Source organism: Mesocricetus auratus, unplaced genomic scaffold (assembly GCF_017639785.1).
Source record: "Mesocricetus auratus isolate SY011 unplaced genomic scaffold, BCM_Maur_2.0 Super-Scaffold_100021, whole genome shotgun sequence".
NCBI classification, from domain to species: Eukaryota; Metazoa; Chordata; class Mammalia; order Rodentia; family Cricetidae; genus Mesocricetus; species Mesocricetus auratus.
Genome location: NW_024429202.1, coordinates 15,447,575 through 15,474,442, shown reverse-complemented (window position 1 = coordinate 15,474,442; position 26,868 = coordinate 15,447,575). Strand labels below are relative to the sequence as shown.

Sequence of the window (26,868 nt, the reverse complement as noted above, 5' to 3'; positions counted from 1 at the left end):
GAAGGGTGCAACTCTGGCTTGCTTATAGTACAGAGGTTCAGTCCATTACCATCATGGTGGGGAGCATGACCGCCTGTGGGCAGACATGGTACTGGAGTAGCTGAGAGTCCTACATCTTGCAGGCAATGGGAAATCAACTGATAGTCACACTGAGGGAAGCTTGAGCAAAAGCGACCTCAAAAGTCTACCTGTACACTGACTCACTTCCTCCAACAAGGCCATACCTCCTAATAGTGCCACTCCCTTGGGGGACCATTTTCTTGCAAACCACAATCTATGCATCTCTGTTTAATGTAATCTTTTTAAAAAGTTCCTGGTTCCTTCAAAGCTCCCCTCATCCAAAGGGGGCTTTCAACCTACAGAACCACATTCATCTCGAGGCAGCTGCTGATTCTGACTGGGAGATCTGCAATGCAGAAATTGGAGCCACACAGTGGAGCCAACACAGCTAGGGAAGTCTTAGCCCCTTCCAGACAAACATCAGCTGAGTCCTCTGCTTCAGCTCCACTGCAGAAGCTAGAGAGAGACACTTAGTGAGAAATGAAGGTGAGAAGAAAGAAACTTTCAAAGACAGAAACTCCTTCCTGGAGACACCAATGTGAGACCGGTCAGAACTGCATTCTCCCTATCTTAGACCCCGAATTCTAATCCTGTGCATTCATTCTTTTGGTGTAGTACAAGAAAGAATGATTTGTCTATCGAGTTGAAGTCTTCAAATGGTCAAAAGAAAACAAAGATACAGGAAGATGAAGCTGGATTTGAAGACAGAAAAATTATAGAACGCATATTACAGGGCAATCAAAAGCAACTTTCGCCACGAGAGACAGAAGTAGGATGGGTGGAATTGTACTTGATAATGCTTCAGCCCCCTGGGTACTAGAGAACAAGCATGAACCACCATGAATTCTCTTGTATTTGAGAGTTGACAAGTGGGGACAACAGACCTTAGGCCTGGGAGTAGGCAGCTGTAAGACAATGTTTACTAAAAACATGTTTACTAAAAACAGGACAATGCCTGGGGCAATAAGTTCCTGAAAAAGGCTGTCCCATGGGAACTGCCCTGACCTCGACCTTTTCCAAAGACTAACTGCCTCTTCTGACACACCCAAGTCAGTTTCTGGTGTCAGAGCAGTACCAGCCAGGGGTAAGGCAGGGAGCAGAAGCTTTTCTGGAGGGAAGCCTTTCTTGGAAAGTTTTCTTGAGCCTTTTTGGGGCCTGCTTAAAGTTTTCTTTACATCGTTGACTGGTCTCTGTGTCATCAATCCCGACACGCTCCGCACATTCTCGGATACAGGCTGCGCAGCGGGCACGGCATTGACAGTTAAAAAACCTTCACTCTAACTCAGTACATGAAGAAACTAAAATCTAAATTACATGTTTTCTGTTATTTTTTAAATGAATAACTGGGTCTTAACATTCAAAAACTGCTACCTGAATAAATCATCCCAAATAAGCCAATGGCTCTCAAGCCATGCATGCCTAAAAGCAGAACCAGTCAAACAATGCCCTCCTTGTCTTTGTTGGTGGAGCTGCAAAGCCCACTTCATGCTGCTGAGTTACACTTTTTATGCCCCTTTGAGTTCAAGCCACTGCCCAATAAACAATACTTTTTCCCCTCCACTGCTAAAGACTGAACCCAGGGTCTTGTACATTCTAAGAAAACACTAGCACTGTGCTATGGTCCCAGCCCATAATCTGGGGCTCAAATCAATTCTGTAAATGCAATTGGTTTGAAATTTCCAACTAAGGTCAACATTGCAAAGAGGAGTTAAATTCCAGGAAGTTGGAGCTGAAGCTGAGGGTGGTAAATTAGGTGGATGAAAACCTGTTAGAATAAACTGAAGACACCTGGGAGGCAAAGGCAGATGGATCTATGTGAGATCGAGACCAGCCTGCCTACAAGAGCTAGTTCCAGGACAAGCTCCAAAGCGACACAGAGAAACCCTGTCTCGGAAAAAATAAACAAACAAACAAACAAATAAACTGAAGAATGCTAAGGACACACCTGGGACAATAGAACTACGGAATACAGCTGCTTCTAAATAACCACAAAAAAAAGCTTATTATTAATTATAAATGCTTGGCTAATAGCTCAGGTTTGTTACTAGCTCTTACATTTAAATTAAACCATATTTCTTATCTACACCTTGCCACATAGCTTGGTACCTTTTCTCAGTAAGGGATGCCCATCTTGCTTCTCTCTGCATCTCTTGGAACTTCCAGACTCTACCCTCCTTCTTCCCACCATCCTCTGTGTCTTGCCATCCAGCCTATACCTCCTGCCTAGCTATTGGCCAGTCAGCTCTTTTATTAAACCAATCAGAAGGCACCTTGGCAAAGACTCATCTTCACAGTGCACAAAAAGATTATTTCATAACAGAAGCTTACATCTGAGTCTTCCCAATGTAAAAAAACAAGAGGCTGGAGGATGTCTCAAAGGAATGCTTGCTAAATTCCGTCTCCTAAAGAGATATACAAACTCATAACACCTGTCAATGTGATGCCCTCTGGAAAGGAGGTCCCTACAGATGCAATCAAGTGAGGTCATGCCTGTAGAGGTGTTCCCAAATGTGATTATTGGTTCCTTATAAGAAAGGGAAAATGTACACACACACACACACACACACACACACACACACACACACACACACTAAATACCACATGACCATGAAAGCAGAGTTTAGGGGAGTGTATCAAGGACTCTCTAATGTGGCTAGCCACTGTCAAATGATAGGAACAAGCTAAGAAGGCTCCTTCCCTGATGCCATTAGCTAAAGCCTGGTGCACAACAGAACTGATTTCAAATGCACACCCTTCGGGATTCTGACAGAGATTTAATTATCTTGAGGTGTAAAGTCTGCACTGTGTTGTCGGAGCAGCCTTAGGAATGTGATTCTTAAGGAAAGCCTGGTTGAATTAGGATCATCCTGTTTTGTAGTTTCCCTTGCTGCAACAATCTTCCTGAGGCTAAGATTGTGTCTGATTCATTCATCATTTACCCAGCTCCGGGAGCAATGGATGCCTGACCATGGACACAGTGTGCAAATGAGTGAGCAAACAAGAAAAGTATTACTTGAAGGAACAGGGTTCTTATTCAGAAAGTCATCAAAACATAACAGAGAAGAGTGCTTTTGCGTAGGCCAAAGCATCAGGTGAAAAATTCTGCTTAATTTTTTTTGATAGGGTCTACAACAGCTGATGAATGACAAAGTTCTTTCCAAACAGATCTGAGTTTAAACATCTTCTTCCGATTATTTAAATTCAAAGGGACATATTACAAGGTGATCTTGATTCCAAACTTGCTCAAAACACAATAGGTGATATTACAACTCCATTTGCATGGTTCATGTCTAACAAGATCAGCAGGTAACAGCTGGAAACCTTTGTTAGCTCCATGAGAATTAGGAGCAATGCTGGGCACTTCACTGCTGGAACCCAGGAAGACAGGGAATCCATGTGCTGTCCTGTCCAGGCAGATTTAAAAGAAGCTCTTCTTAAGCTCTTCTATGAACTTCTCATCCTCCAAAGGTTTCCTCTGGCTGCCAGGCTGTAGAAATTTCTTCACTGTGGGGAGGCTGCTGACTCTGGTTTTCAGGGCCTGCAATATAAAACCTCAAAGTGAGGCCCAAAGCAGCATATCCCAGGAAATCTGGGCCCTGTCCTGAACAACACAAAATAACTCCCTTTAGGCACGTGTGGGGAGAGCCGCGGGAACAGATACTAGAGGCAAGAAGTGAGAAATAAGGCTGAGCAGCACTTCCTTCTCAGCACACCCTGAAGACTTTATCTAGCCTCGGCCATCCCCACCTTCCTTCTTGCCCTTTAACCATACAGAGTCACCCCTAGTGTAAAGGAAAATGAAGAGAAGTGTCAGACAGACGCCAACACTGAGAAACCCTCAACAGTTGAAACCAAGATGCCAAGGATGAGTGATGATGAATTAGACCAGGAAAATCAGAGTCCAGACTTAAGGGTCCTATCACAGTGAGATGTGAAGAGGGGGGGTTTCTGGGTCGGAGGAGTATGTACCCACGCTGAGAGAAATACAATGTCTGCTAACGGGGGCTGAATCTGAAAGGCAGAAACCAGATGGGAAGAGAGCTGCTAAGCTAAGACTTGGTGCCCAATGACAGGTACATCTGTGGTCAGGGGAATCCCAGAGAAATCAGGGTCTGAACCCACAGTGGAAAGGCGGCGTGGGGAGACAGCTGAGTGTTAGCATTTGTTCATTATACGACGTGAAATTATACTTGTTGAGGTTGTGTCTATGCCGAATTTCCGGGTACAGCAGGACTCCCTTTCCCACTCCAGAAACAGGCCTGGAAGATCATTTTCCAGCTGATGCAGGAGGACTGAAGATTGGATACGACTGAGGCCAGATGCCAGCCCCCCACCAGTACTCGAAGACTTCTGCAGGATCTGCGGGCTGACTGAGGGACCCAGCTATTTCACCTGAAGCAGGGGGAAGTTGGCCACAATGCTGTCATTCAGCTCCTCCACGTGGTAGAGAAGTTCGACCACGTGAATGTCGGCCCTGCTCAGCCTGTTCCCAACAAGGTAGTCTTGGCCATGGCTCTTCAACACCTGCAGAATTTAGGAAATTCGACCTCTGAACATAAACAATCAAACTGGAACAAAAGTATTTCCCTGACTTTTTCAGCCAAGTTCTCCCCCTTCTACAGCCTCCTGAAGGAAGTGCAGAGTCCTAGACCTCTCTTTAGGACCCTGACATGAAGGATGGGGAGACATGAGGTCTGCTCTCTCTCTAGGAACCTGACAACTTTCACGGCAGGACCATACATCCATGAGTGGGCCTTTTTTTTTTTTTTGTCTATAGTTCTGCTCTTGTCTGTTTGCTCGTCTTTCACGTGTCTCTGGGACCTAAGGTCAACTTGAGGGACTGAGGCGATAGCTTAGCTGGCCAAGTGCCTGGTAACAAAGCATAATGACCTGATCTCTGATCCCCAGAATCCGCTTTTTAACTGGGACATGGGGCTGGACCAATGGTTTGGCAGTTTAGGGCATTAGCTGCTCTTTTGGAAGTTCTGGGTTCAATTCCCAGCACCCACATGGTGGCTCACAACTATTTCTAACTGTAGTCCCATGAGATCAGAGGCTGTCTTCCAAAGTGCAGATATACATGTAGACAAAAATAAATCCATATACATAAAAATAAATGATTTTTAAAAAGCAGAACATGAGCCAGGTGGTGGTGGCGCACGCCGTTAATCCCAGCACTCGGGAGGCAGAGGCAGGCGGATCTCTGTGAGTTCGAGGCCAGGTAGGACCGACAGCCTCCAAAACAATACAGAGAAATCCTGTCTCGTAAAACCAAAAAAAAAAAAAAAAAAAAAGCGGGACATGATGGTACATGTTTGTACTTTTGCTTTGGGTTTTTTGTTTGCTTGTTTTGTTTTGTTTTTGTTTTTCCAGACAGAGTTTTTCTGTGTAGCCATGGCTGCCCTGGAACTCACTCTATAGACCAGGCTGGACTCAGACTCACAGAGATCTTGCCTCTGCAGTGCTGGGATTCAAGGTGTGTACCATCACCACCCAGCTCAGTAGTGGTACACGCTTGTAACCTCAGCCTTGGGAGATGTAGCAGACACAGGCAGGTCCCTGAAGTTCCTGGCCAGCCAGCCTAGCAGAGCGATAAGCTTCAAGTTCAGTTTTAAAATAAAGGTGTAAAGTGATTGAGGAGAGACAATTGGTAGCAGCCTTGGGCCTCCAGCTGCATGCATATACACACACACCATGTGCAAACATATCTCTCATACTCACATACTCACACTGAAATAAAGACAAGTGGAACCATCATCTTGGCAACACTGGGTTTCATTCTTAGCACTGTGGCACAATCAGCATGCTGAAGTATGGAAGATGAGCTGAACTTATGTCTGTAACTGAGAATGTGCTTTATGGGCGGAGAGTGGGATGCAGGGATGGACGCAGATGATGAGACAACCCCACAGGATGTCAAATCTCCTCCATCCATGGGGAGTATCTATGTGGCCTCTAAAATGTCTCTCAACTTTTCTTATTGGAAGAAAGTTACATGACAACTGGGAAAGACTAATACATGATATTTCAGATCTATGAATAAAAGAAAACCAAAACACATGGGAATATCAGTTAAAGATATCTCAGACATACTATAAGATAATAAATAAAAAATAAGTATGAATAATTGTTTAGTATAAACACAAAACACAAGCTAATTCTTTTACACTTATTATGCCTCTCTCTCTCCCTCTCTCTCTCTCCCTCTCTCTCTCCCTCTCTCTCCCTCCCTCCCTCCCTCCCTCCCTCCCTCCCTCCCTCCCTCCCTCCCTCCCTCTCTCTCTCTCTCTCTCTCTCTCTCTCTCTCTCTCTCTCTCTCTCTCTCTCTCTCTCTCTCTGCCACAGCACCTGTGTGGAGATCAGAGGACAATCCAAAAGAACATGGTTTTTTCGCTCCACCACATGGGTCCCAAGGATCAAATTCTAGATAAATCATTTTTTTTCTGAAAACAGGGAGCTCTGGCATAAATAGAGAAATGCTTCTACATAATACCTTTAGAACTGGGGTACTAGACTAATATTAATAGAAGTCCTTTGGAAAGGAAAGTTGATACTTTCCTGTCTTTGTTGAGCTGAATGTCTGGATTCCCCCAAAATTCATAAACTGAGATTCTAATTCATGATCTCATGATATGATGCAATTTGTAGGTGGGACATTTGAGAAATAATCATATGCTCTCATGAATGACATTCTCTCTCTCTCTGTCTCTCTCTCTGTCTCTCTCTGTCTCTGTCTCTCTCTCTCTGTCTCTCTCTCTCTCTCTCTCTCTCTGTCTCTCTCTCTCTCTCCTTGAGATGGTATCTCATGTAGCCAAAGTAGCTGAGGATGATCTTGAACTTGTTCTTCCTGGCCCTACCTCCTGAGTGCAAGGATTACAGGTGTGGGGGGTGGTATATGTTCCACCATACCTGAATTATGTGGTGCTGGAAATAGAACCCATGGCTTTGTCCATGCTAGGCAAGTATTCTACCAGCTGAGCTGCAGCCCAGGTTTCCTATTTTTGTGATTATAATGGTGCCTCTGAGAGCTCCCTTGAGCCATCTGCTATGTGATGACATGACCAGAAGTCAACCATCCATCAACCAAGAAGCAAGGCCCTGCAAGAAAGGCCTCAACCAGAGCCTTATACTTCTCAGCCCCCAGATTTATGGGAAATAAGTATTTTTGTATATGAATAAGCCACTTAGTGGCATTTTTGTTGTTGAAGCCCTAAATTAGAAGGCGCTCTCTGAAGACTATGATGTCCTCTAAACTGAGAGCTCTTGATGGTGACACAGCCTCCACTTACCTCTTCAAAGGCAGGAAAATAACACTTCCTTGCTTTCCGTGTGATCTGGGCAAGGCCTGCATCCTTCTCCCCAGGTAGAAGGAATGGATAGCGAATAAGCATTTCATTCAGATCAACCGTACCTTCTGTGTACATGTCAATCCTGAAAGATAAAATTCTCTCTCAAATACTTCCTTCCTGTCCTGCACTCATTGTTTAAAAACCTGGGATGGGGCTGGAAAGATGGCTCAGTGATTAAAAACCTAAAAGGAGACAACTCGAATCGTGGCCAAGAAAAATTACCTGTGGTGGGACCTCCAACTATCGCTCATAGGTTAACACTTGTTTCTTAGGTATACAGGGGAGAAGACATTTGTGAAGCTTTGTTAACCAGGTAACTAAGCACAGGCAGAGAACATCAGCAATCCATCTGAGTCAATGAGTCAGTACTCAGAGAATGTGGCATCCATAACCACGAACCCTGCAAAGAGGGCTAGCTGTTGGCCGTGGCATGTTCTATGCCACACAGATCATCAGAATCCCCGGCACAGCTGTTGAGACTCTGATGTCCCTCCCTAACCCTATCGAGTGGCTTAGGCTCATTACAGCCCTAATGTTGAAGCTCTCTCAATTATTTTCCATAAAACATGGATCCACTACACCCTCTGGCCCTGTCATTCAATTCCAGCAATACTTGAATTTCTTGAGTCTCCACTTAAAATAGCACATCACTAAATGCTGGGTTTTTTTTTTTTATGGTCACAGGTGTGGGGCACAGGAAAGATTCAATGAAATTTGAAACGAAGTTGATAAACTACTTTTTAAAAATACTCAGTTTGTTGAGATATGTTCATAGCCATAACTGTCACCCAAGCATCCTATTCAGTGCTTTTCTGTATGTTCACTGAAGTCGGTAAGGACAACACTCTCCAGTCTCATACTTTTTAACCACTCTGGGTAATAATAAGCCAAGTCTAAGCCCCTCCCACCGACTCTAGACAGCCTCTACTCTGCTTTCTGTCTCCATGGATTTGAGTCCTCTGGACATTTTAAACAAAAGAAAGCATGGAATGTGTGGCACACTGTGTCTGATCTCTTATGTGACAGAATGTCCAGGTTTATCTGTGTCATCTCATGAGTCTGCCCTCTCCTCTGTGCAGTTATAATTCATTGTGTGGCTGGACAGCACTTTCCTCATGCGTTCATCTGTGGGACATTTTGCACTTTTTAATTATTAGCAGTACAGCTGGGAACACTTGGAAATAACCAAAACCACCTGGCAGTAGTTGTGCACGCCTTGAATTCCAGCACTCGGGAGGCAGAAGCAGGTGGATCTCTGTGAGTTCGTGGCCAGCCTGGTCTACAAAGCTACACAGAGAAACCTGGTCTTGGAAAAACAAAGAAAAAGGAAGAAGGAAGGAAGGAAGGAAGGAAGGAAGGAAGGAAGGAAGGAAGGAGGAAGGGAAGGAAGGAAGGAAGGAAGAAAACCAAGGATGCATGCTCATTTCTCTGGGGTATATTTCTCATGGAATTTCTGGGTCATTCATCCATGTCTAACCTTTCAAATTGCAGAATCTTGCCTCTAAAGACTCAGTAGACGGAATCAGGACTCCACCATCCTGACTTCATAGTTCCTTAGAGTTTCCAAAGCCCAGATGACATGCTAAATCCAAAAGCTCTATGCTGCTGTATAATCATAGGTCTCTGTATCCATGAACTCATAGCTCTCTAAGGGCAGCTAGCTATACTATTCCCTCTCCATGGGAGTCTCCCTGCTTGATGTCAGTGCTGGTTGTGATCCCCCTACCACAGTTGTGCTCACTCAAGATGGGACTTAAATTCTTCTCATGTTATCTGTTCATAAGTACAGGAAACTCATCATACAGGGCTCTCTCCTTCATGTCCTTCCCATAGAGGTTGTATTTGGAGGCAATGTAGTTGAGAATGGCTCTGGTCTGCACCAGCTTCATCCCGTCAATCTCCACCATGGGCACTTGCTGGAACATCAAACTCCCATCTATTGGATGAAGCAAAGAAAAGAAGAACAAATTGTCTATGGCTCAGATATGTTCAAAGAAAAATACATGTGGGAGCCTTTCAAGTTTTATTTTTTGCTTCCTAGTCCTTCTTTTTTCTAATTTTAAATTTTAATTTATTTTTTTAAATTGTGTGTGTGTGTGTTTTGCCCCGTGCATCTCTATATACCACAGATATGCCTGTTACCCATGGAAATTAGAATGGGGCATCAGATCACCTGCAACTGGAGTTGCAGATAGTTGTGGGCTCCCTTGTGGGTCCAGGGAATCAAACATGGTTCCTCTGTAAGAGCAGCAAACTAGCCCCTGCCCCCCCTTTTTAAAGTTTTTTTGAGACAAGGTTTCTCTGCATAGCTTTGGCTGTCCTGGAACTCACTCTGGAGACTTGGCTGGCCTCAAACTCAGAGAGATCCGCCTGCTTCTGACTCTGGAGTGCTGGGATTAAAGGTGTACACCACCACTGACTGGCTTAGCTCCCCCTCTTTTTTGTTTGTTTGTTTTTTGAGACAGGGTTTCTCTGTGAAGCTTTGGATGCTGTCCTGGAACTTGCTTTTTAGACCAGGCTGGCCTCGAACTCACAGAGATCCACCTGCCTCTGCCTCCTGAGTGCTGGGATTAAATGCGTGCACCATCAGCACCGCCCCCCCCCTATTTTTTTTTTAAGGCTTATTTTTCTTTTAGCCTGAAATTTAGCATTGGTGTTTTCTCCATCTACATATGCTGTTGGTCTCTGTAGTTTTTAACTTAATTCATCTTCATGGATATTTTAAGAAGCAGTTAAGGAAGATGTAGGACCTCCCTTACTTCAAGGTCAGCTCACAGAGGGGATTTCTAGGTAGGGTCTCTGTATGCTGTTAAACTAGCATCGTGGGACATTGAGTCCTAGGTAAGCTTTTTGACATCCCCCTCTCCCACCACCCCCTCCCTCCCTCCCTCCCTCCTGCACTCTCACTTAGACTTTCAAATCATACAGTACTATTTCATTATCAACCTACAATATTACTGAGAAGTCACTTTTAAAGCCTGTCAGAGAATGAAAGGTAAGTAAGTGCTGCCTCTAGTTTTGCTTCTGTCCCTGCTTGTACCCGGATGGAGGGTACTGTAGGATTCCAAGCTACTACAGCCAATTGTGGTACAGAACACATGAAAAGGAGAGATCATTCCTGGGGTCCTGGGGATGGCTCCTCAGTAAACACCCAGAGCCCTTTGAAGCTCAGGGAAGGTTGCTAGGTCTGCCAAAGGAGACTCCTCTCTTACGGATTACCACTCTGCCTCTCTGTCATCCCACGAAAGCCCTACAAGTACATAGATAGAATCTGCTATTTAAACTCGACATGGAGGACCCTGCTCAGAGACACTTAGACAGTGTGGTAGTTTGAATGTAACTGGCCCTTATACACTCACAGGAAGTCACACTATTAGGAGGTGTGGCCTTGTTGGAGAAGTATGTTACTGTGGGCATGGGCCTTGAGGTCTTATATATGATCAGGCCATGCCTAATGTCTCAGTTCACTTCCTGTTGCCTGCAGGAATCAAGATGTAGCTCTGAAATTGTAAGACAGTGAAATTAAATGTTTTCCTTTATAAGAGTAGCCCTGGGGGGAGGGCACGGGAGGAGGGGAGGGGATGGGAGAGGGACCTGGAACTGACTTGTGAAGCAACCTCGTTTCTTATCTAAATTTAAACTGGAAAATAAAATATAAAAAAAAAGAGTAGCCCTGGTCATGATGTCTCTTCACAGCAATAGAAACCCTAAGACAGACATTAATTCTTACCATCTTTTAGTCTTTTCAAGTCTTTTTGTGTTTTAATGAATTTTTCTTCAAACTGCAAATCAAAAAATAGTACATGAGTTCCTGTTTATCATGCACTGTTTTTGAGCTCTCAACATGACAGCACCTGTGTATGCAGAGTGGAGAGAAACTTGTTTAGCAGGAACACTGATAGCCATGCAGAAACTGATGACAGACATAAAGAAACAGAGACAGAGGAAGTGCACACACAGCCCCTCACTCTTACTGCTCACCTCCTCCATGACCACACCCATGTCTGTGACGAGATCATGGCACTGGAGGAATCGTACTGGATGGAAGAGACTTGAGAATTTCTCTAATCACATCGCAGGGAGCTCTGTGGCTGAGAGAACAGAACTTTCTGTGTCTCTACCATGGGATGTGGTGAGAACCAACAAACATCTAACTTTGTACCACTAACAGGCCTCTGCTGGAATTGATGGCACTTCACCGTCAGGTGAAGCAAAATGGTCTTACTTGATACGTAACTTCAACTTTTTAGAAACTGTTACACAACTGCCTCCCCTGGAAAAGATGGGGTGCACTAAGATAGACTTCCACACTTAAGGCAAGAATCAAAGAGTTGCCACATGAAGGTACCTTTGATTTCTGATATGACCATGGAAGGTGAAATGGTGCCTTTGTGAGATGACATTGATTCATTACTAAACTTTGTGGCTTAGTAACCTAGTGTTTAAGTTAGTATAAGGACTAAGTCACTATGTATGTATATAACTTAGGAAAGTTCCAGGTTTCCACTAAGTGTTAGATAGATGTTAAGTCATCATTGGGATTTAATAGGTACTGTTACTTCATCATATAATCCCATATTTTTTTCTTTAAATCATTCTAATACAGCTTGGCCTTGATCTGTATACAGTCATTTAGACCCTGTTCTGAGAAAAGGCACTTGGGTTGGAATGGCAGCCGGTAGTGGAGATGTCTCTGTCTGACCAGAAGTTCCATATGGTAAGATAACATCAAGATGAAAACCAGTTCTTATTTAACATACCTTATTCAGTGGGCAGACTCTCTCTCCACCCAAAAGATCATCAGGACTGTCATCAAGCTCTTTGGATTTCATTGCTGGGTTCTGGTTGCAAATGACACTCTGCCTCATACACACTAAGTGATCTAAGAAGTCACTTGGCTCCAGCAAGCCTTTGGTTGTTCTTTAAAACAGGGACAGATCACTTCCTTAAACAGACTGATGTAGCGTTGCCAAAACACATCATAGTGGGCCAGGCCCACATAAGCCAAGCCGTAAGCAACACTGGTGTAGGTAATGGCCATTTTATTTTTATGGAGTTCCTTGTAGAGAAAAGTCAGAGCTTGGGGGTCCCTAGCATGCTGTGAAGAACAGCATCTTGTGTCTCTACATGGTCATACAGGTCATGTTACAGAGACACTAAGGGGATGTGTGCAGTCACTTTACCAGGCATTCATTCAAGTAAAACATAACTGACAGCCTGGCCATTGCAGGAGGGTGGTAGGGTGGAATGCAGTTGGCTAGTATGTGCTAATGTGGTCTGGTGGTGAATACTGGGTCTGGAATGATCACTACTGGGGCACGGGGAACCCAGAAGGCCTAAGCAAATGTCTACAGACAGTCTTGAACACCGTCCTCTTCAGTCACAACTGGGATGGAGAATGGGAAACCATAGGCTACTCCCACGGACTATAGTTTTTGAACTTATGCTGCCCACAGGAACATATTCCTGTACCATATACCTGGCATCTAACCTGTGTTGAAACCAGATTGTTCTTTTGCAAAAGCACAACAACCTAGAATGGCACTGGAGTTTATGTTTATCTCATGCTTCTTTCTTCATGAAATCAAGAAAGGATCAGGGCAAACTTCATCCATTCATGACACAATGGAGAAAATTCAATCCCAAGACATAGGCAAACTCACGGCCAAGAGATGCTCTCCTAAAGGGCTGTGACCTCACTTCTTTTTTTTTTTTTTTTTTTTTTGATTTTTACGAGACAGGGTTTCTCTGTATTGTTTTGGAGGCTGTCGGTCCAGCCCAGACTCGAACTCACAGAGATCCTCCTGCCTCTGCCTCCCGAGTGCTGGGATTAAAGGCGTGCGCCACCACTGCCCTGCATGACCTCACTTCTTAACGTTTCTCTTTTACACTCATATGAGGGACAAGATGTGAGAGTGTCCATGACCCTCACAATGCTGGGTCCTTCTGATCTGAGACACCTCTAGGGGGCAGTGCCATAGTGCAAAGATCCTTACCAGGTTCCTTCATAGGTGGTAGGAATCCTGTCAAACATTTGACCCTGTCTTCCTAGATATAGAAGCCATCATATCACAGGAACCCATCTGTCCTTGTCAACCTATATCCCCCAGTACATTGGCACAGAGTAGATGCTGCAGCTTCTAACAGGTAGCTACTACCCTCATCTACCCATGTCTCATTTGTGTTATGCATTTTCACCATAATTGTGTTTCTTTTCCAATAGTATACACCTTAATTATTTTATTATGCAAATTTATCAAATGCATAAACATACAGAAAATCATATTGCTGTTCTTTGCACCCCACATCTACCTTCAACAGTCATCCTGAGCAGACAGGCTTTCCTGTACACACCCCACCCTCCTTCCCTCTTCTGTAATATCGTGAAGGAATCTCAGCAACGATGCGCAGCCATGGCTGCCATTACAATGTTCAGTCCAACATGGCTGTCTACTCAAGTTTGCCCCATTGTGGTACAACTGAAGTACTCCTGTTGTTTGGTGGATACCAGCTGAAGAAGAATAAGAGAACAAAGACATTGAAGAAGAAAATGATCCCCTAGGAAAATCCCAGTGAGGGGAGTAGTGGAGAATTTTAAGAACTTAAAGGTTCCTCTCCTTGTCAATCATACGCGGGCTGTGGATCAAGCCTTTACCACATGAACCTTTCTGTATGCTATAGTTCAAACTATAGCATATAGAAATGTCCTACAGGGACATCCACTTAGTCCTCATTCGTTGCCTCAGACCAGTGTCCAGTCTGATAAGCCCTCCACATGGCTAAATGTCCTAAGTAGATGCACCTTCTGTGTCTTTGAAATCATAACTTCTCTGTGCCTTTTTTATGCTTAGGTTTGCTTACGTACACAAGTGTTTATCATTGTGTTACAGTTGCCTACCATATTCAGTATCGTGGCATGCTGCATTGAGTGTATGACCTAGGAACATAGGCTATACTGTGTAGCATAGGCAGTAGGCCACAATCCAGATTTTTGTCTAAGAACATTCCATGAACTTTGCACAATGAAGGTGGTGAGTGAGTGACCGTGAGATGACTCGTTGGGTGAAGGTGCCTGCTGCTAAGACTGACGATCTGAGTTCTAGCCCTCGAACCTACATGGTGGAAGGAGAGAATTTACTTTCACAAGATGTCATCCAACCTACACACATGCACACATACCATGCCATGTGCATACTCACACACACATACAAATAGTAGCAAATGCATAGAATTATATAAATTTATGAGTGATACATTTTTCAGAATGTACATCTATTACTAATAAATATATAACCATCTTTCATAGTAGAATAATTGTTTCTCCAAAGCATAGGAATTATGTGAAAAAATCTAATATACAATCATAAAAACAACAGTAATTTATTATCATCACTCAGTACCCACATCTCTGTTACTTAGATGACACAGATTATTTTTCAGTTTGTTTCAATAAAAATAAGGTCCATAAAAGTGATATATTTCTTGTTTATTTTGAAATTATACAACTTTATAAGAAAGGTCTAATGATTTCTTAGGATAAGCCTGTAAATCTCTTTTTGTTTGTTTGTTTGTTTTTTGGTTTTTCGAGACAGGGTTTCTCTGTGGCTTTGGAGGCTGTCCTGGAACTAGCTCTTGTAGACCAGGCTGGCCTCGAACTCACAGAGATCCGCCTGCCTCTGCCTCCCAAGTGCTGGGATTAAAGGCGTGCGCCACCAACGCCTAGCCAAGCCTGTAAATCTCTTAATAATTGGAATTTCAAACCATAACTCTTAATAAATCCTTCAGTGAGAAACATCATCAGGCTTATGTGAGGAAAGTATGTCATTCAGTCAACTCAGATGCAACTTTAGATGGCTCATCTTAGAACCTACCTCTACTCCAGCTGCAGCCAAGAGCCAGCGGACAGACTCCATTCTGCCCCGTGAATTGAAGTAGTGAAGGATGGGCTTGCTTGCCATGGCTGTTGCCTCTTTGTTTCTCTAAACAAGAATGAATAAAAGAGACCATGTGAAAATGCATTTTATGATAGATGCGTGGATAGTATCAACTAGAATAAGGAAATCTCTTCCTTTTTATGACAGGTATACATGTTCCCAGATTTGGTCCATACTGTTACCCAGCAACAGCACTGGTGAAAAAAAACCAAGCTGGTCTCAGGTTATCATTGGTTAAAACGCTTCTGCTCTTGGCAGGCTAACAGGCGGGCACTTGAGGCCATACCTGTGTGAGACTTAGTGAGAAAAGGAAGAATCAGAGAACTCAAATACATTGAACACTTCTGAATGTCTCCAATAGCTTCTTGATACAAGTCTTTATTATTCATGGTTTACCTGTGAAGATGCTATTATCTCTACATGGCAATTAATGAAACTGAATGTTAGAGATGTCAAATGCAATGTCTACTAAAGCCCACAACAGACATGAAAATTCAGTGAACACAAAAAGCAGAATGGTGTGGAACCCACAGTAGTGAAGGCCCAAGAAACTTGTCAACGCCTTGACAAAAGCAAAACCTGGGCCTCAAGAACCATTCAACCGAGCAGGTATAATATCCTAGCTGCAAAAGGTCTACCGTGCTGCTTCCTGGCCTTTTATCGGTGATGTCCCCCGATTTGAAGGCTCTGACAAGCTCCTACCATCTTTCTTCATTAGACTCTGTGTCCTACCTTTAATGCTTCAGTTCCATTGTATAATCAAGCCAAAAAGGGATGTCGCTGACTTAATATTACAGTATACAAAAAGGACCCAACAGTTCTTCATTATCAGATAAGCAATGGGTAGTCTCACCAATTTGTCTTTATTTTGCTCTAAAAAGATCACCTAAGAGGTATATTTATTTCACAGATGGATTCTGGGGAGACTTGCTCAAATGAAGGCAGTGCTAGTGGTGCTCAAAACAACTTGTGGCAAGCCTCAAAGAAACAGAAAGGAACAGGGGATAGTGGAGTGCAGAAAAATAATACATGGTGAGTCTTCAGCTTCACTTACATGTATACGGCGCATGTGTGTACACATGTACATGCTCAATCATTATAAATGATAATACACATATTGACTGAGTCCAGTCAAGGCAGTCTGACAGCCCCTGCTCTATCCAGGCTGCTTGGCAGGCAGAACAAAGCAAAGAATCAGAACATGAAAACCAACAGCTCCCGGCATGGACATAACTAACAGTATCGTGATAATACGAGTAAAAGGCTCATTGAAAGGAAGAGTACAAACACTGAAACCTGGAAGAAACAGCTCTACTTTCCTCCTGATCTGAGGCACTTATAAAAACATTTAGATTTACCAGATCTAGATCTAAATGATATATACACAAACACACACACACACACACACACACACACACACATATATGTGTGCATATATATATATATTTAAAAACACAAATGCGCCGGGCGGTGGTGGCACACGCCTTTAATCCCAGCACTCGGGAGGCAGAGGCAGGAGGATCTCTGTGAGTTCGAGGCCAGGCTGGACCGACAGCCTCCAAAACAATACAGAGAAACCCTGTCTCGTAAAACCAAAAAAAAAAAAAAACCCACAAATGTACAGAGGGACTATTTGTGAGAAGGAATGAGTCCAATTGGGAGGGGCAGTGAGGGGGAAATACAAACCAAGTACAAGAATGTGTGCGTGCGTGCACTCGTGTGTGTGTGTGTGTGTGTGTGTGTGTGTGTGTGTGTGTGTGTGAGAGAGAGAGAGAGAGAGAGAAATCTACCTACCAAAACTCACTATTTTACATGCCAACTAAAAGTTAAAGGTTTTTTTTAATTAAAGAAAAATTCTTACATGTTTATTTTTAGATAAAAACCACACAACACACTGGCTTTACCTACATACATCTTTCTGAGAAAGTGTGTGACTTCAATGATAGAAATCCAATTTAAAAAGCACTTATTTTTAAATGTGCAACTACAAAATAAAGTATAAAACACTCCAAAACACACAACTCACTTGTCTTATAACTGTAGGTCATCGTGAATACTGTACTTTCTTATCAGGGTAGTGGGGGTGGCTTGATTGAGCAGAGGGAACGGAGAGTGACGTCACACTGCTTGAGGCACAGGTAAGTATTAGGGATGAAGAGCCAGGAGATTCAGCCCCTGCAATACTGCTCAGGGGGTCCCTGACTGAGGATCACGTTACAGAGGGAAATGAAGGCGTATCTTATGAAATATTTTACCAAATGTTCCTTACTGTTTCTCAAAGTGAGGTTGCCAAAGGCCAGGACAAAACTAGGATAAAGGTTACTAAAAAGTTTTGTTGGGTAAACAGAAAATGAGACAGAGAGATGAGCGGTGGTTGTAGGTGGAGTATACAATCCTCACTCATAGTACCGGGGAGTAATTCTGCTTCTGCAACCACCACGGCAATAGCCCCTGATATTTTACTTACAGAGAACTAACCTGCCCATGCTCTCACAATGAATGCCAAGGCAGGGTTGCTCTACTCCACTCTGGAGCCTGCTTGAGCTCTGTGCTGCCCTCTGAGGACCTCCGCTAGTCAGGATCCTTCAGCCTGGAGGGTGCAAGGAGAGCAGCTAATTTGTGAGTGCCTTTTTGTGAACGGCCTTTCAACCACATGATGGGAGATGGGAGATGAAATCACTAACAAGTACACACTGTGGTACTTTGACAACCCAAAACTGAATTGGAGAATACAATAACAGTATTTGCCTAACTAAGAAAATGGAGTTGGGAGAAGTTGGAGGTGGCTCAGAACTTTAAAACAGGTTAAATCACAGTTTGATTGCCAGCATGAAAGTCAGATGGCTCACAGCCACCTGTAACTACAGCTCCAGGAGATCTGATGCCCTCTTCTGTCTCATGAATCACAAATGGATATTCCCCAAAATACATAAACAGACATAAATAAACATATGATACATCTTTTTATAAAGAAAATAGATAGGGGGGCAGGTGAACCATAGCTCAGTAGTAGGACCCTTGCCTAGCATTTATGAGGCCTAGATTTAATTTCTAAGTACTACAAAAAGGAGAGGGGAGACTTGTCCTTAAAGAAATATAATCAATGACAAGTCTAGCAAATTAAGAAAACTATGTCTCTGAGTTGTCCAAAAACACTGGGGTATGAGTGCCATATATTACAGGGTGAAACTCTTCCATTTGGGGGTATATAAACTCCAATAGATTGTCTAATATCTGACTTGCATTTTCTCTTGTAAAAGCACTTTATAATTTAGTTTTGGGGCTGGAGAGATGGCTCAGAGGTTAAGAGCACTGACTGCTCTTCCAGGGGTTCTGAGTTAAATTCCCAGCAACTACATGGTGGCTCACAGCCATCTACAATTCAGTTCCATGCCCTCTTCTGGCATGTAGGCAGAACAGTGTATATGTAATAAATAAATAAATCTTTTAAAAATACTTTTTAGGGCTATTGAGAATTAACAATGAACTAAGATGCATATAATACTGATGACTGTCATAAAAGGCCAGTCACAGCTCCCCAGATCTGGGAAGATGGGTGCATGTATACCCTGCTAGCCCAGGTGAGGCTGGACATAGGCACCCACCTCTTCCTGGGGCATGGAGAAGGTGTTCAGCACTGTCCAGTGTTGCTAAATATTCAGTACTAATTAAGTGTCAATAAAAATATCACTCCTGCATCCAGCTTTCTGATAACCAAAAACTGTAATGCTTTTGATGGATGATTAAAACTGATGAAGGAGGCAGTTTGACAGGCCCTCCCTGCCTTCTGTCTAGGCAGCCTTGAGTGGGGAACTGTACATCAAGCAGTCCCATCACTGGTAACAGGCTGGATGGGGCTTGGGAGCCCAGATGTTTGGGAAACTTTATAACAACTCTAAAACCCTTCAGCAGCTGGAGAGGAAGGCATGTTCCAGCTATGATTCTGCACTCCTGGTAGTCTGCACGTGCCTAGAAAAGTGACACTCCACGCAAGACGAGCTTGGTGAATTCAACATGACCTTGCATAGGCCTCAGTCATTTTTACTAAGGCCAGAGGCAGGGTAGCACACTTCCACTAAGGTCTGAGATTAACACGAACAGCCCTTCATTGTGTCACGACTACAGGGACCTGTGCCAGCACACTTGCCATGGCCCCTTATCTGCCTTTTCCTCAGCTTCCAAGCAGCTGGCCAGCCACACCACAGTCTAAGCGACAGATGCCTCCACATCACTGTTGCTGTGGTATCTAGGCTTCTTATCTATGACCAGTTCAGTCAGGCTACCCCGACAGGAAAAGACCACTCAAGGGGAGCTTTTTATGGACCCTACTATTTGAAAACAAGGTGGGGCAGCACGTGAGAACATCTCACAGAAAAATCGCCAAGTGAAATGAACAATCCAGTCATGTATCCAGAAGGATGTCTGCACAAGGAGGCAAACCTCACATGCAAATGAAGGTTTGTATCTGCACCAATCATAGCATTGCAGCCCCTCTGCTCGGCCACAAGGTGGGGGGGGGGGTTGTTCTCTGGCCTAGGTGAAAATGATTGCTGCAATTCTTGGGTAGTTTCCTGGAGGTGTCTGTAGAGAGCTCAAAAGGAGAGAGTTGGCCGGAAAGACTATAGCTGTTTGGCTGACAGTTCTTTTGTTTAAGGCAGCCAGGACAACAAGAGACATCAAAGTCTTTGCTTATTCCCAGGAACATGAACATGAGAAAGTGTTCTTACAGGAAGAACCTGAGGAGTTAGCATTGATTACTGACTTTTAACAGCTCTCTGAATGATGCGTAACATCTGCCTGGAGCCCCAGGGAGAGGGAAGGTGTCCCACAGCTTTCTCAAAACTATAGGGACTAACTCACAAAATATGAAAGCTCAGCCCCAGTGAGCTCAAAATCTATGGTAGAAACTGATAGTAAATAAGTAATGTCGAAATAATTCAAGGAAAGTCTAAGTTGAGAAAATACAATACAATAGCCGCTGAAGGTAAAAAAAACAGCCTAATGAGAGCCAACAATGTTTATAAAGGTGCCTAGGCGGGGAAGGTCCTGTGAGTCAGGTGGAAAGGGGGAAACATGCAAAAAGTTGCTGCATGGATCAGAGAAAAGTCTAGACACTTGTGTTCACGTATATTTCAGAGAAACAACTCTTTGGTATAAGTACGGTCCTTGCAATGTTTGAGACATACTCACATCGATAATTACTGTTTGTCTGTCTGAAGTCTTAGTTGACTTGAAGTCCTGCATCTTGTCAGGCAATGTAACAAGAAAGTATTCCAGCTCTCCAATGCGCACTTTTTACAAACATTGCCTTCAAGCTAAGCTCAAAATACAGGCTCAGTATATGCCACTGTCTGCATTGTGTTCCGGAAAGCCACACAATTCAGGTTCCTGGAAAAGCCCGCCACATAGACAAAGCAAAATCTAACTGAAATCTTTCAAGCTTTAACTGCAACTTCAGAGGGAGCAGTTACCGGTTCTTTTTGTAAGAGGGGCAGCAGCAGCCGTGAAGGGATGATGGCAGCGGCCTCCCACCGTGGCAATCAGAAGTCATGACGATAAAAGACAGATCTACGTCCAAGGGAACAGCCAGGGTGATGGGGAAAGGAATGGTAGGGATACAGAAAGCAAAGAGTAAAGTGGGAGGGGTCAAAGGGTGAGGTTGAAAAGCTGAGAATGTAGCTCGGTTGGCAGAATGCTTACCTCGCTCAAAGCCAACACTACATAAAACTGGACATGCTGCTCCTTGCCTTGTAGTCCCAGCACTTGAGATGTAGAAGCAGGAGGATCACAAGTTCAAGGCTACCCTTGGCTACTTCAAGTGCAAGGCCAGCAGAGGCTACATGACATCCTGTCTTAAAGAGAGCAGGGAGAGGGACGGGACAGGGGTTGGGGTGGGGGATCCAGAAGGCAGAAAATGAGGGAGGATGGAAGATTAAAAGAGCTATGAGAGCCGTGGAATAAAAACTGCAAGCCCCACCACTTTGAAGAGCTCCAAAGAGTAGTTAATGTTTCAACCGCAAGGGTCTCAAATACTCTATCTAGGCCCAGAAGCCAAGAGCTGCGGAATCCTGAGTTCCTAGAGCCATGCAAGAGTTGTAACACTAGAGGGCGCCACGCGCTGCTGGTCCCACCTGCCTGCAGCCTCTCCTCACTACTGTCAAACACAGAAGACGGGGATACTGACCGGACTTTTAACCTGCACAGGATTTCAAAACAGGTCAAGGCGAAAGGAAGCCAGCCAACTTACTGCTAACAGTGTGGGATATAGCCTGACCATAGAAGCAACACAAAAAGTTGAGTTAGGAGGGCTAGAGAAACGGCTTGGCAGTAAGTTCATGTCGAAATCCCTGGATCCTGTAAATGTGACCCTACTTGGGGAAAAGGTTCCTGAGAGACACTTACGGACTTTCCGATAAGAAGAACTGAATTACCCAGACAAACCTTCAATCCATTGGTAAGTGCCTGGATGAGAGACAGGACAGACACTAACAAGGCAAAGCGGCCGAGGAGAGATTGGAAGGATGCGGCCACATCCCACGCGTTGAGGGACTCTCCCTGGCACCACTCCCAGGGAGCCAAGTAGACGGGCGTGGGGAAGCCACGTGTGGGGCCACTTCCAGCAGCATGGGTGAGGGGTGGCTTAGACGATGACACAGGAAGGGTTTTCTCCTAGAGCTTCCAGAAGACCCACTGACACCTTCACTTGGGACTTCCAGCCTTCACAGATATAAGAATGTTTCCCTGGAGTCATCAAATGTCTATAAATCTACCACCGGCGCCAGACAGACTCATATACATTCCTACAAACCTCTCCTGCTATTCTAGAGCTGCCTTGAAACCAGCGCCAGATACCACAGCACTTTATGCATGGTATCACAATTAGTCTACAAATGAAACGCCATTGTACAACTCTCTTAAAATTTAAAATTCCATTATTCTGCCTCCTCCTTAGCTCTCTAATTTCTCCGGCTATACCATAAAGATTACTAGTCCTAGTCTAGTATTTGAACCTGAGCAAGATCCACATACAGCACCTGAGTGATATGAAGGAATGTATTTTATAGCAATGGATGAATGAAGAGAGACAAGGTCCGGCACAGGCTTTGGGAATGTGCGAGAAATTCCCAGAGCCTGGACCCATGCCCTAGGGTTTCGGTGGATGCTCACAGTGCATTATCTATCACGAGAGATAACTGGACTCACAGGAGTGTGGATGCCAACACAGTGCTTTACGTTCGCTAGGGCTCCGTGGAGAAGCAGAGGACAGACAACTGTCTGAGAAGCTGGAAGGTCGGGAGAATTAAACACGGCCAGGTGAGAAAGATTTGCCAAGTAGGGTCAGGGAGCAACCTGGCCTCTCATCTTCTGAGGGATAGACTGTGCTCGTGCTCGGGAATTGGGAGGGGTGCCAGGAAGCGTCCTGTAGGCAGCACGGAACAGGATTCAAAGGATTTAGAGAAAGAAGTATATTCAGATTGATTTTCGAAAAACTACTCTGGTTCAAATGGAGAAGAGACTAGAGGAAGGGAAACACCCCCATCCCCACCCCTGAGACAGGCTAGGGTGAGGTCCTACATCTGGCTTCAAACGGGTACAACTACCTACGAGCTGTGAAAACCAGGCATAATCTTTAACCGCTCTGACTTGTATTTTTACCTCCTAAGGCTTTAGCCACTACCCTTGAGGTCCCTGGACATGAAAGCCATGTCCCTGTGACGTCTGTATGATTCTGAGAAAATGGGAATCTATGAGCTCACCCTGCAACCTTCACCAAAACCCCAGCTCCGGGACGGTGGAAGGCCGGGTGGCTGGGAGATTTAGGTCGGTAAGAAGTTAGAAATGCAGAACTGTCCGCAGGTGGCATGGGGGAAACTGTGTTGGCACCGTGGTTTACAGTCGGGGAGGGACAGCGAAGGCCTCTTTATTTCTGCACCTTTGCAGGAAAATCCACGGTAAGGAAGTCTGCACCGTGGGATGCATATAAATCATCAGCTCTCCTGGGCCTGAACTGAAGCTAAAGAAAGAAAAGAAAACAGCGGTGGGAAAAGGGAGACACGCAAGCGCAGTACCTCATTCCAGAAGCAAGCTCAGCGCAGGCGCACTCCCGCGATACGGCCCACTTTACCCTGCGGGCCGAGCCGGCCCCGCAGTGCGCATGTGCAGCTCCTTAGGTCCAGCCCCGCCCAGCAGTTTGCGTGCCATTCAGCAACCTAGAAATTCCGTGCGTGCGTGTGACTAGTTCCTGCCGCCTCCTGCCGGGCTGGCTGACGCTGGCAGCAGGTGCATTTCTGGTGCATTGCCAGCTAGATCCCAGAAGGAAGATTTTTAGCAGGAATGAAGTTCTTTCGGGGAGCCCACCCTGGTGGAGCATCTACGGAAGGCAAACAACGTACTGGTTGTCTAAATTCTTCCTGTTTTCCTTGGAGGGAGGTGGCCTTCCAAAAGGTGGAGTAGGATGTCCAGATCAGAGTTCAAGTTGATATGGTTTAAAGCCCGAGTCCCCTTACAGCTTACTGTCTCTAGGATCAGACAGATGTGCGCGTGACCTCAAGACCGTGCGTTTACACTGTGGGACCAGGGATACCAGCCTTCAACGTCCGGGAGGAATGGTACAGAGCGCCAGATTGGGAAAGCATTTTTAATCTTGCGAGTCCAGGGGACTCAGTTCCCAGAAAAGAATCTTAAATTGACATGAAATTGTGCCTCTTGGTAAATTCTTACAACACTCTGGTTTTGCCTTCTAGGCTGAAAATAGTAACCAGGGCGGACGCTCTGCTCTCTAATTATACAATAGCAATCCAGGTATTGAGGGAGGCTCCTGGGTTCTGTGGGGATTCCAAACACAAACGAACTTAATATGTACATTACATCTTGTGACATTCGTTTGCTGAAACTATTCCTTACACACACACACACACACACACACACACACTATTCTGGGAAGCAACGTGACTGTATTTTGAGAATCGGGAAGTCCACACTGATCTTAGGGGATTAATATCAAACCCTTGAAGAGTCACGGGAACAGAGACGGCAAGTCACAGGGATGAGGAGGCTGCGGCATCCTGATGTTTGCCTCTGAGTTCTCCAGGAAACTCCTTCCCACCCTGCTGTGTCCCCCCTCACCCCCAGCCTTGTCTCTCTCCCTAGACAAACAAAACACTTTCCCTACTCAAAATAAACCTTCTTAGTAGTCCTCGTTGTTTCAACAATATGATATGAATAAATGCCTTCCCCTCTGGGAAAGTAATTTTCTTCTTAAGAGATGTGTCTCAGACTAGCTTCTCCAAGATCTCTTTCGCCTGGCCACTAAAAACTAGAAGCTGGAAACAGGTGCACAATGTTTCTCTTAGACACACATTATTTAAGCCATTTTTTAAAATCTCTGCACTGTGAGAATTGCACACTTGCAAACATATGGGGAAGAGGAACTTTTTCAGGCTGAACTTCCAACTGCCAAAACCAGCAAACGTATTTTGCAAACTGATAAACAGGTGCAAACTAAGGCATTTCATGCCCACCAAGCTGACACTGCAGAAAATAGTTACAGAAATGCTACACACGAAAGAGGAAGAAAGTTTCAATCATAAGAGCACAGCAGAAGATGAATGCATTGAAGAGTGAGTGGGCAAGGGGAGCCAGTATGAAATCGGTTGTGCCCTACACAGTCAACCAGCAAAGCCATGACACAGATAGGGAAGAAAAAGAGGAAAGAATAATCCAGCCAATAAAATTATGCCTCTCAATAATAACCTTAAATGTAAATGACTTTGGCTTACCAATAAAGACATGCAGACTGGTTGGCTGAACTTTAAAAAAAAGAAACTAGATACAGCTGGACAGGTGGTAGCACAAGCCTATAATCCCAGCACTTGAGAGGCAGAGGCAGGCAGACCTCTGTGAGTTCAAGACCAGCCTGGTCTGTAGAATTTGTTCCAGAATAGCCAAGACACACAGAGAAACCCCATCTTGAAAAACCAAATAGGTTGTTGGTTGTTTTTTACTCTTTTGCTCTTTGGGATCCTATCACCCAGCTCCCAGATAAATCACATGGAGAGAGACTTTTCTTACTTATAAATGCCCAACCTTAGCTTGACTTATTTCTTTCTAGCCAGCTTTTGTCAACTTAAATTATCCCCTCTGTCTTTTGCCTCTGGGTTTTAACCTTTTCTTACTTCTGTAATCTTACTTTCACTCTTTCTCTGTGGCTAGGGGTAGCTGGGTGCCTGGTCCCTAGCTTCTTCCTCTCCTTGTTCCCTTTTACTCTTCCTTCTTCTCTTGCTCCTAGATCTTTCCTTCTGTTTATTCTCTCTCCTGCTGACCCTGCCTATCATTTATCCTGCCTCACTATTGGATGTTTAGCTCTTTATTAGACCATCAGGTGTTTTAGACAGGCAAAGAATCACACCTTCACATAATTAAACCAATGCAACATAAACAAAAGCTATACATCTTTGTATCATTAAAACAATTGTCCCACAGCATAAACAAAAGTAACATAGCTTAAAATAATACTCCACAACACAGATATATATATATATATATTCATTCCAAAAAACACACCTATGGACAGAGTATAGAAGATAATCTGTCAAGTGAATGGAAGCCAAAAACAAGATGGCATGGCTAGTTTGATGTCTGATAAGCATACTTCAAGTCAAAATTAGAAGAGATAAAGGAAATACTACATTATTAATACAGGGAACAAATTCATCAAGAAGATATAACAATATAAATACATATTCACCAAACATTGGAACCCTAATTTCATAAACAAACATTAGACACAAAAAGTCAGACATGCCCTAATGCAATAATAGTGGGCTACTTCAGTACCCTACCCTCATCTTTAACTAATGTTCAATGTTGTATAACAGTATCCTCTGAATTGAAACATTCCATCCTGGATGGAGGCTCCTTAAGACTCAGGACATTCTAAAGTAATGCTCAAGACCACTCAGTAAGCAACCCACAAGTCTCAGGAAATCCCTGAAACTTAACAGATCCACAAAGATTCCTCCCTGCCCCAAGGTTATATAAATAATAAGAACTGCTAGAGAGTCCCAAGCATGTTGAGCTGTTTGTAAGCCATACAAAGAGCTCCAAAAACAAATTTCACAAGTAGTGACTTAGGGTGATGTAGCTACCTCTAAGTCATTCCTACTCCTGTAAGTGAGCCCAATAAATTCATTAGTTCACCAAGTTGAACTTTGGTAGAATCCATTCTTTGGTCTGCAATCGGTGCCCTATCTGGGGTGAGAACTTTCTTCACATATCCCATGAAGTGCACACACCAAGTTTCTTTTCCTGTAAATGACACTAATATAGCTTGAGTGTCTTTTTAAGACTCACATGTGAAGCCATCATACACACAGGAACTACATGCCAAGTGTCCTCTTCCTGGACACTGTAGCCAACATACCCTGCAGAAACAAGTAATTCCCTGAACTCCAGTGTACACTTGGCCACATCTGTGACTCAGACAAGCCAATCTTGGTCCTTCTCCACACTGCTTTCCTTTTTCT

The 26,868-nt window shown here is 44.1% G+C and overlaps 1 protein-coding gene and 1 long non-coding RNA gene across 4 annotated transcripts; one reads left to right on the top strand and one right to left on the bottom strand.

Moving 5' to 3' along the window:
- Positions 1–3,069: 3,069 nt before the first annotated feature.
- LOC110341285 (glutathione S-transferase alpha-3-like) lies at positions 3,070–23,527 on the bottom strand. 3 transcript variants are annotated; one of them, XM_040729506.1, is made up of 7 exons: positions 23,413–23,527; positions 15,281–15,388; positions 11,140–11,191; positions 9,213–9,345; positions 7,350–7,491; positions 4,453–4,584; positions 3,070–3,598 (listed from the first exon to the last, which is right to left on the bottom strand). In XM_040729506.1, exons 2-7 carry the CDS (start codon positions 15,365–15,367, stop codon positions 3,479–3,481), a joined length of 666 nt encoding a protein of 221 aa, XP_040585440.1. In that variant the 5' UTR covers positions 15,368–15,388; positions 23,413–23,527; the 3' UTR covers positions 3,070–3,478. The 3 variants fall into 3 exon arrangements, with proteins under 3 accessions (XP_040585440.1, XP_040585441.1, XP_040585442.1); XM_040729507.1 differs by lacking the exon at positions 23,413–23,527 and adding an exon at positions 17,822–17,933; XM_040729508.1 differs by lacking the exons at positions 15,281–15,388; positions 23,413–23,527 and adding an exon at positions 11,391–11,450.
- On the top strand, positions 21,474–24,539 carry LOC110341284. Its single transcript, XR_005870141.1, has 2 exons — positions 21,474–22,657; positions 23,285–24,539. It is a non-coding gene; the product is annotated as an uncharacterized LOC110341284 (long non-coding RNA).
- Positions 24,540–26,868: the final 2,329 nt, after the last annotated feature.

What these genes read in the sequence shown, in the direction of transcription:
- LOC110341285 (XM_040729506.1), bottom strand. Translation starts at nt 15,367, where the DNA reads ATGGCAAGCAAGCCCATCCTTCACTACTTCAATTCACGGGGCAGAATG. An exon ending in CTTGAAAAGACTAAAAGATG is followed by an intron (nt 9,346 to 11,139) that starts GTAAGAATTAAT and finishes TTCATCCAATAG; the next exon opens with ATGGGAGTTTGATGTTCCAG. An exon ending in CCAACTTCCCCCTGCTTCAG is followed by an intron (nt 3,599 to 4,452) that starts GTGAAATAGCTG and finishes TTTATATTGCAG; the next exon opens with GCCCTGAAAACCAGAGTCAG.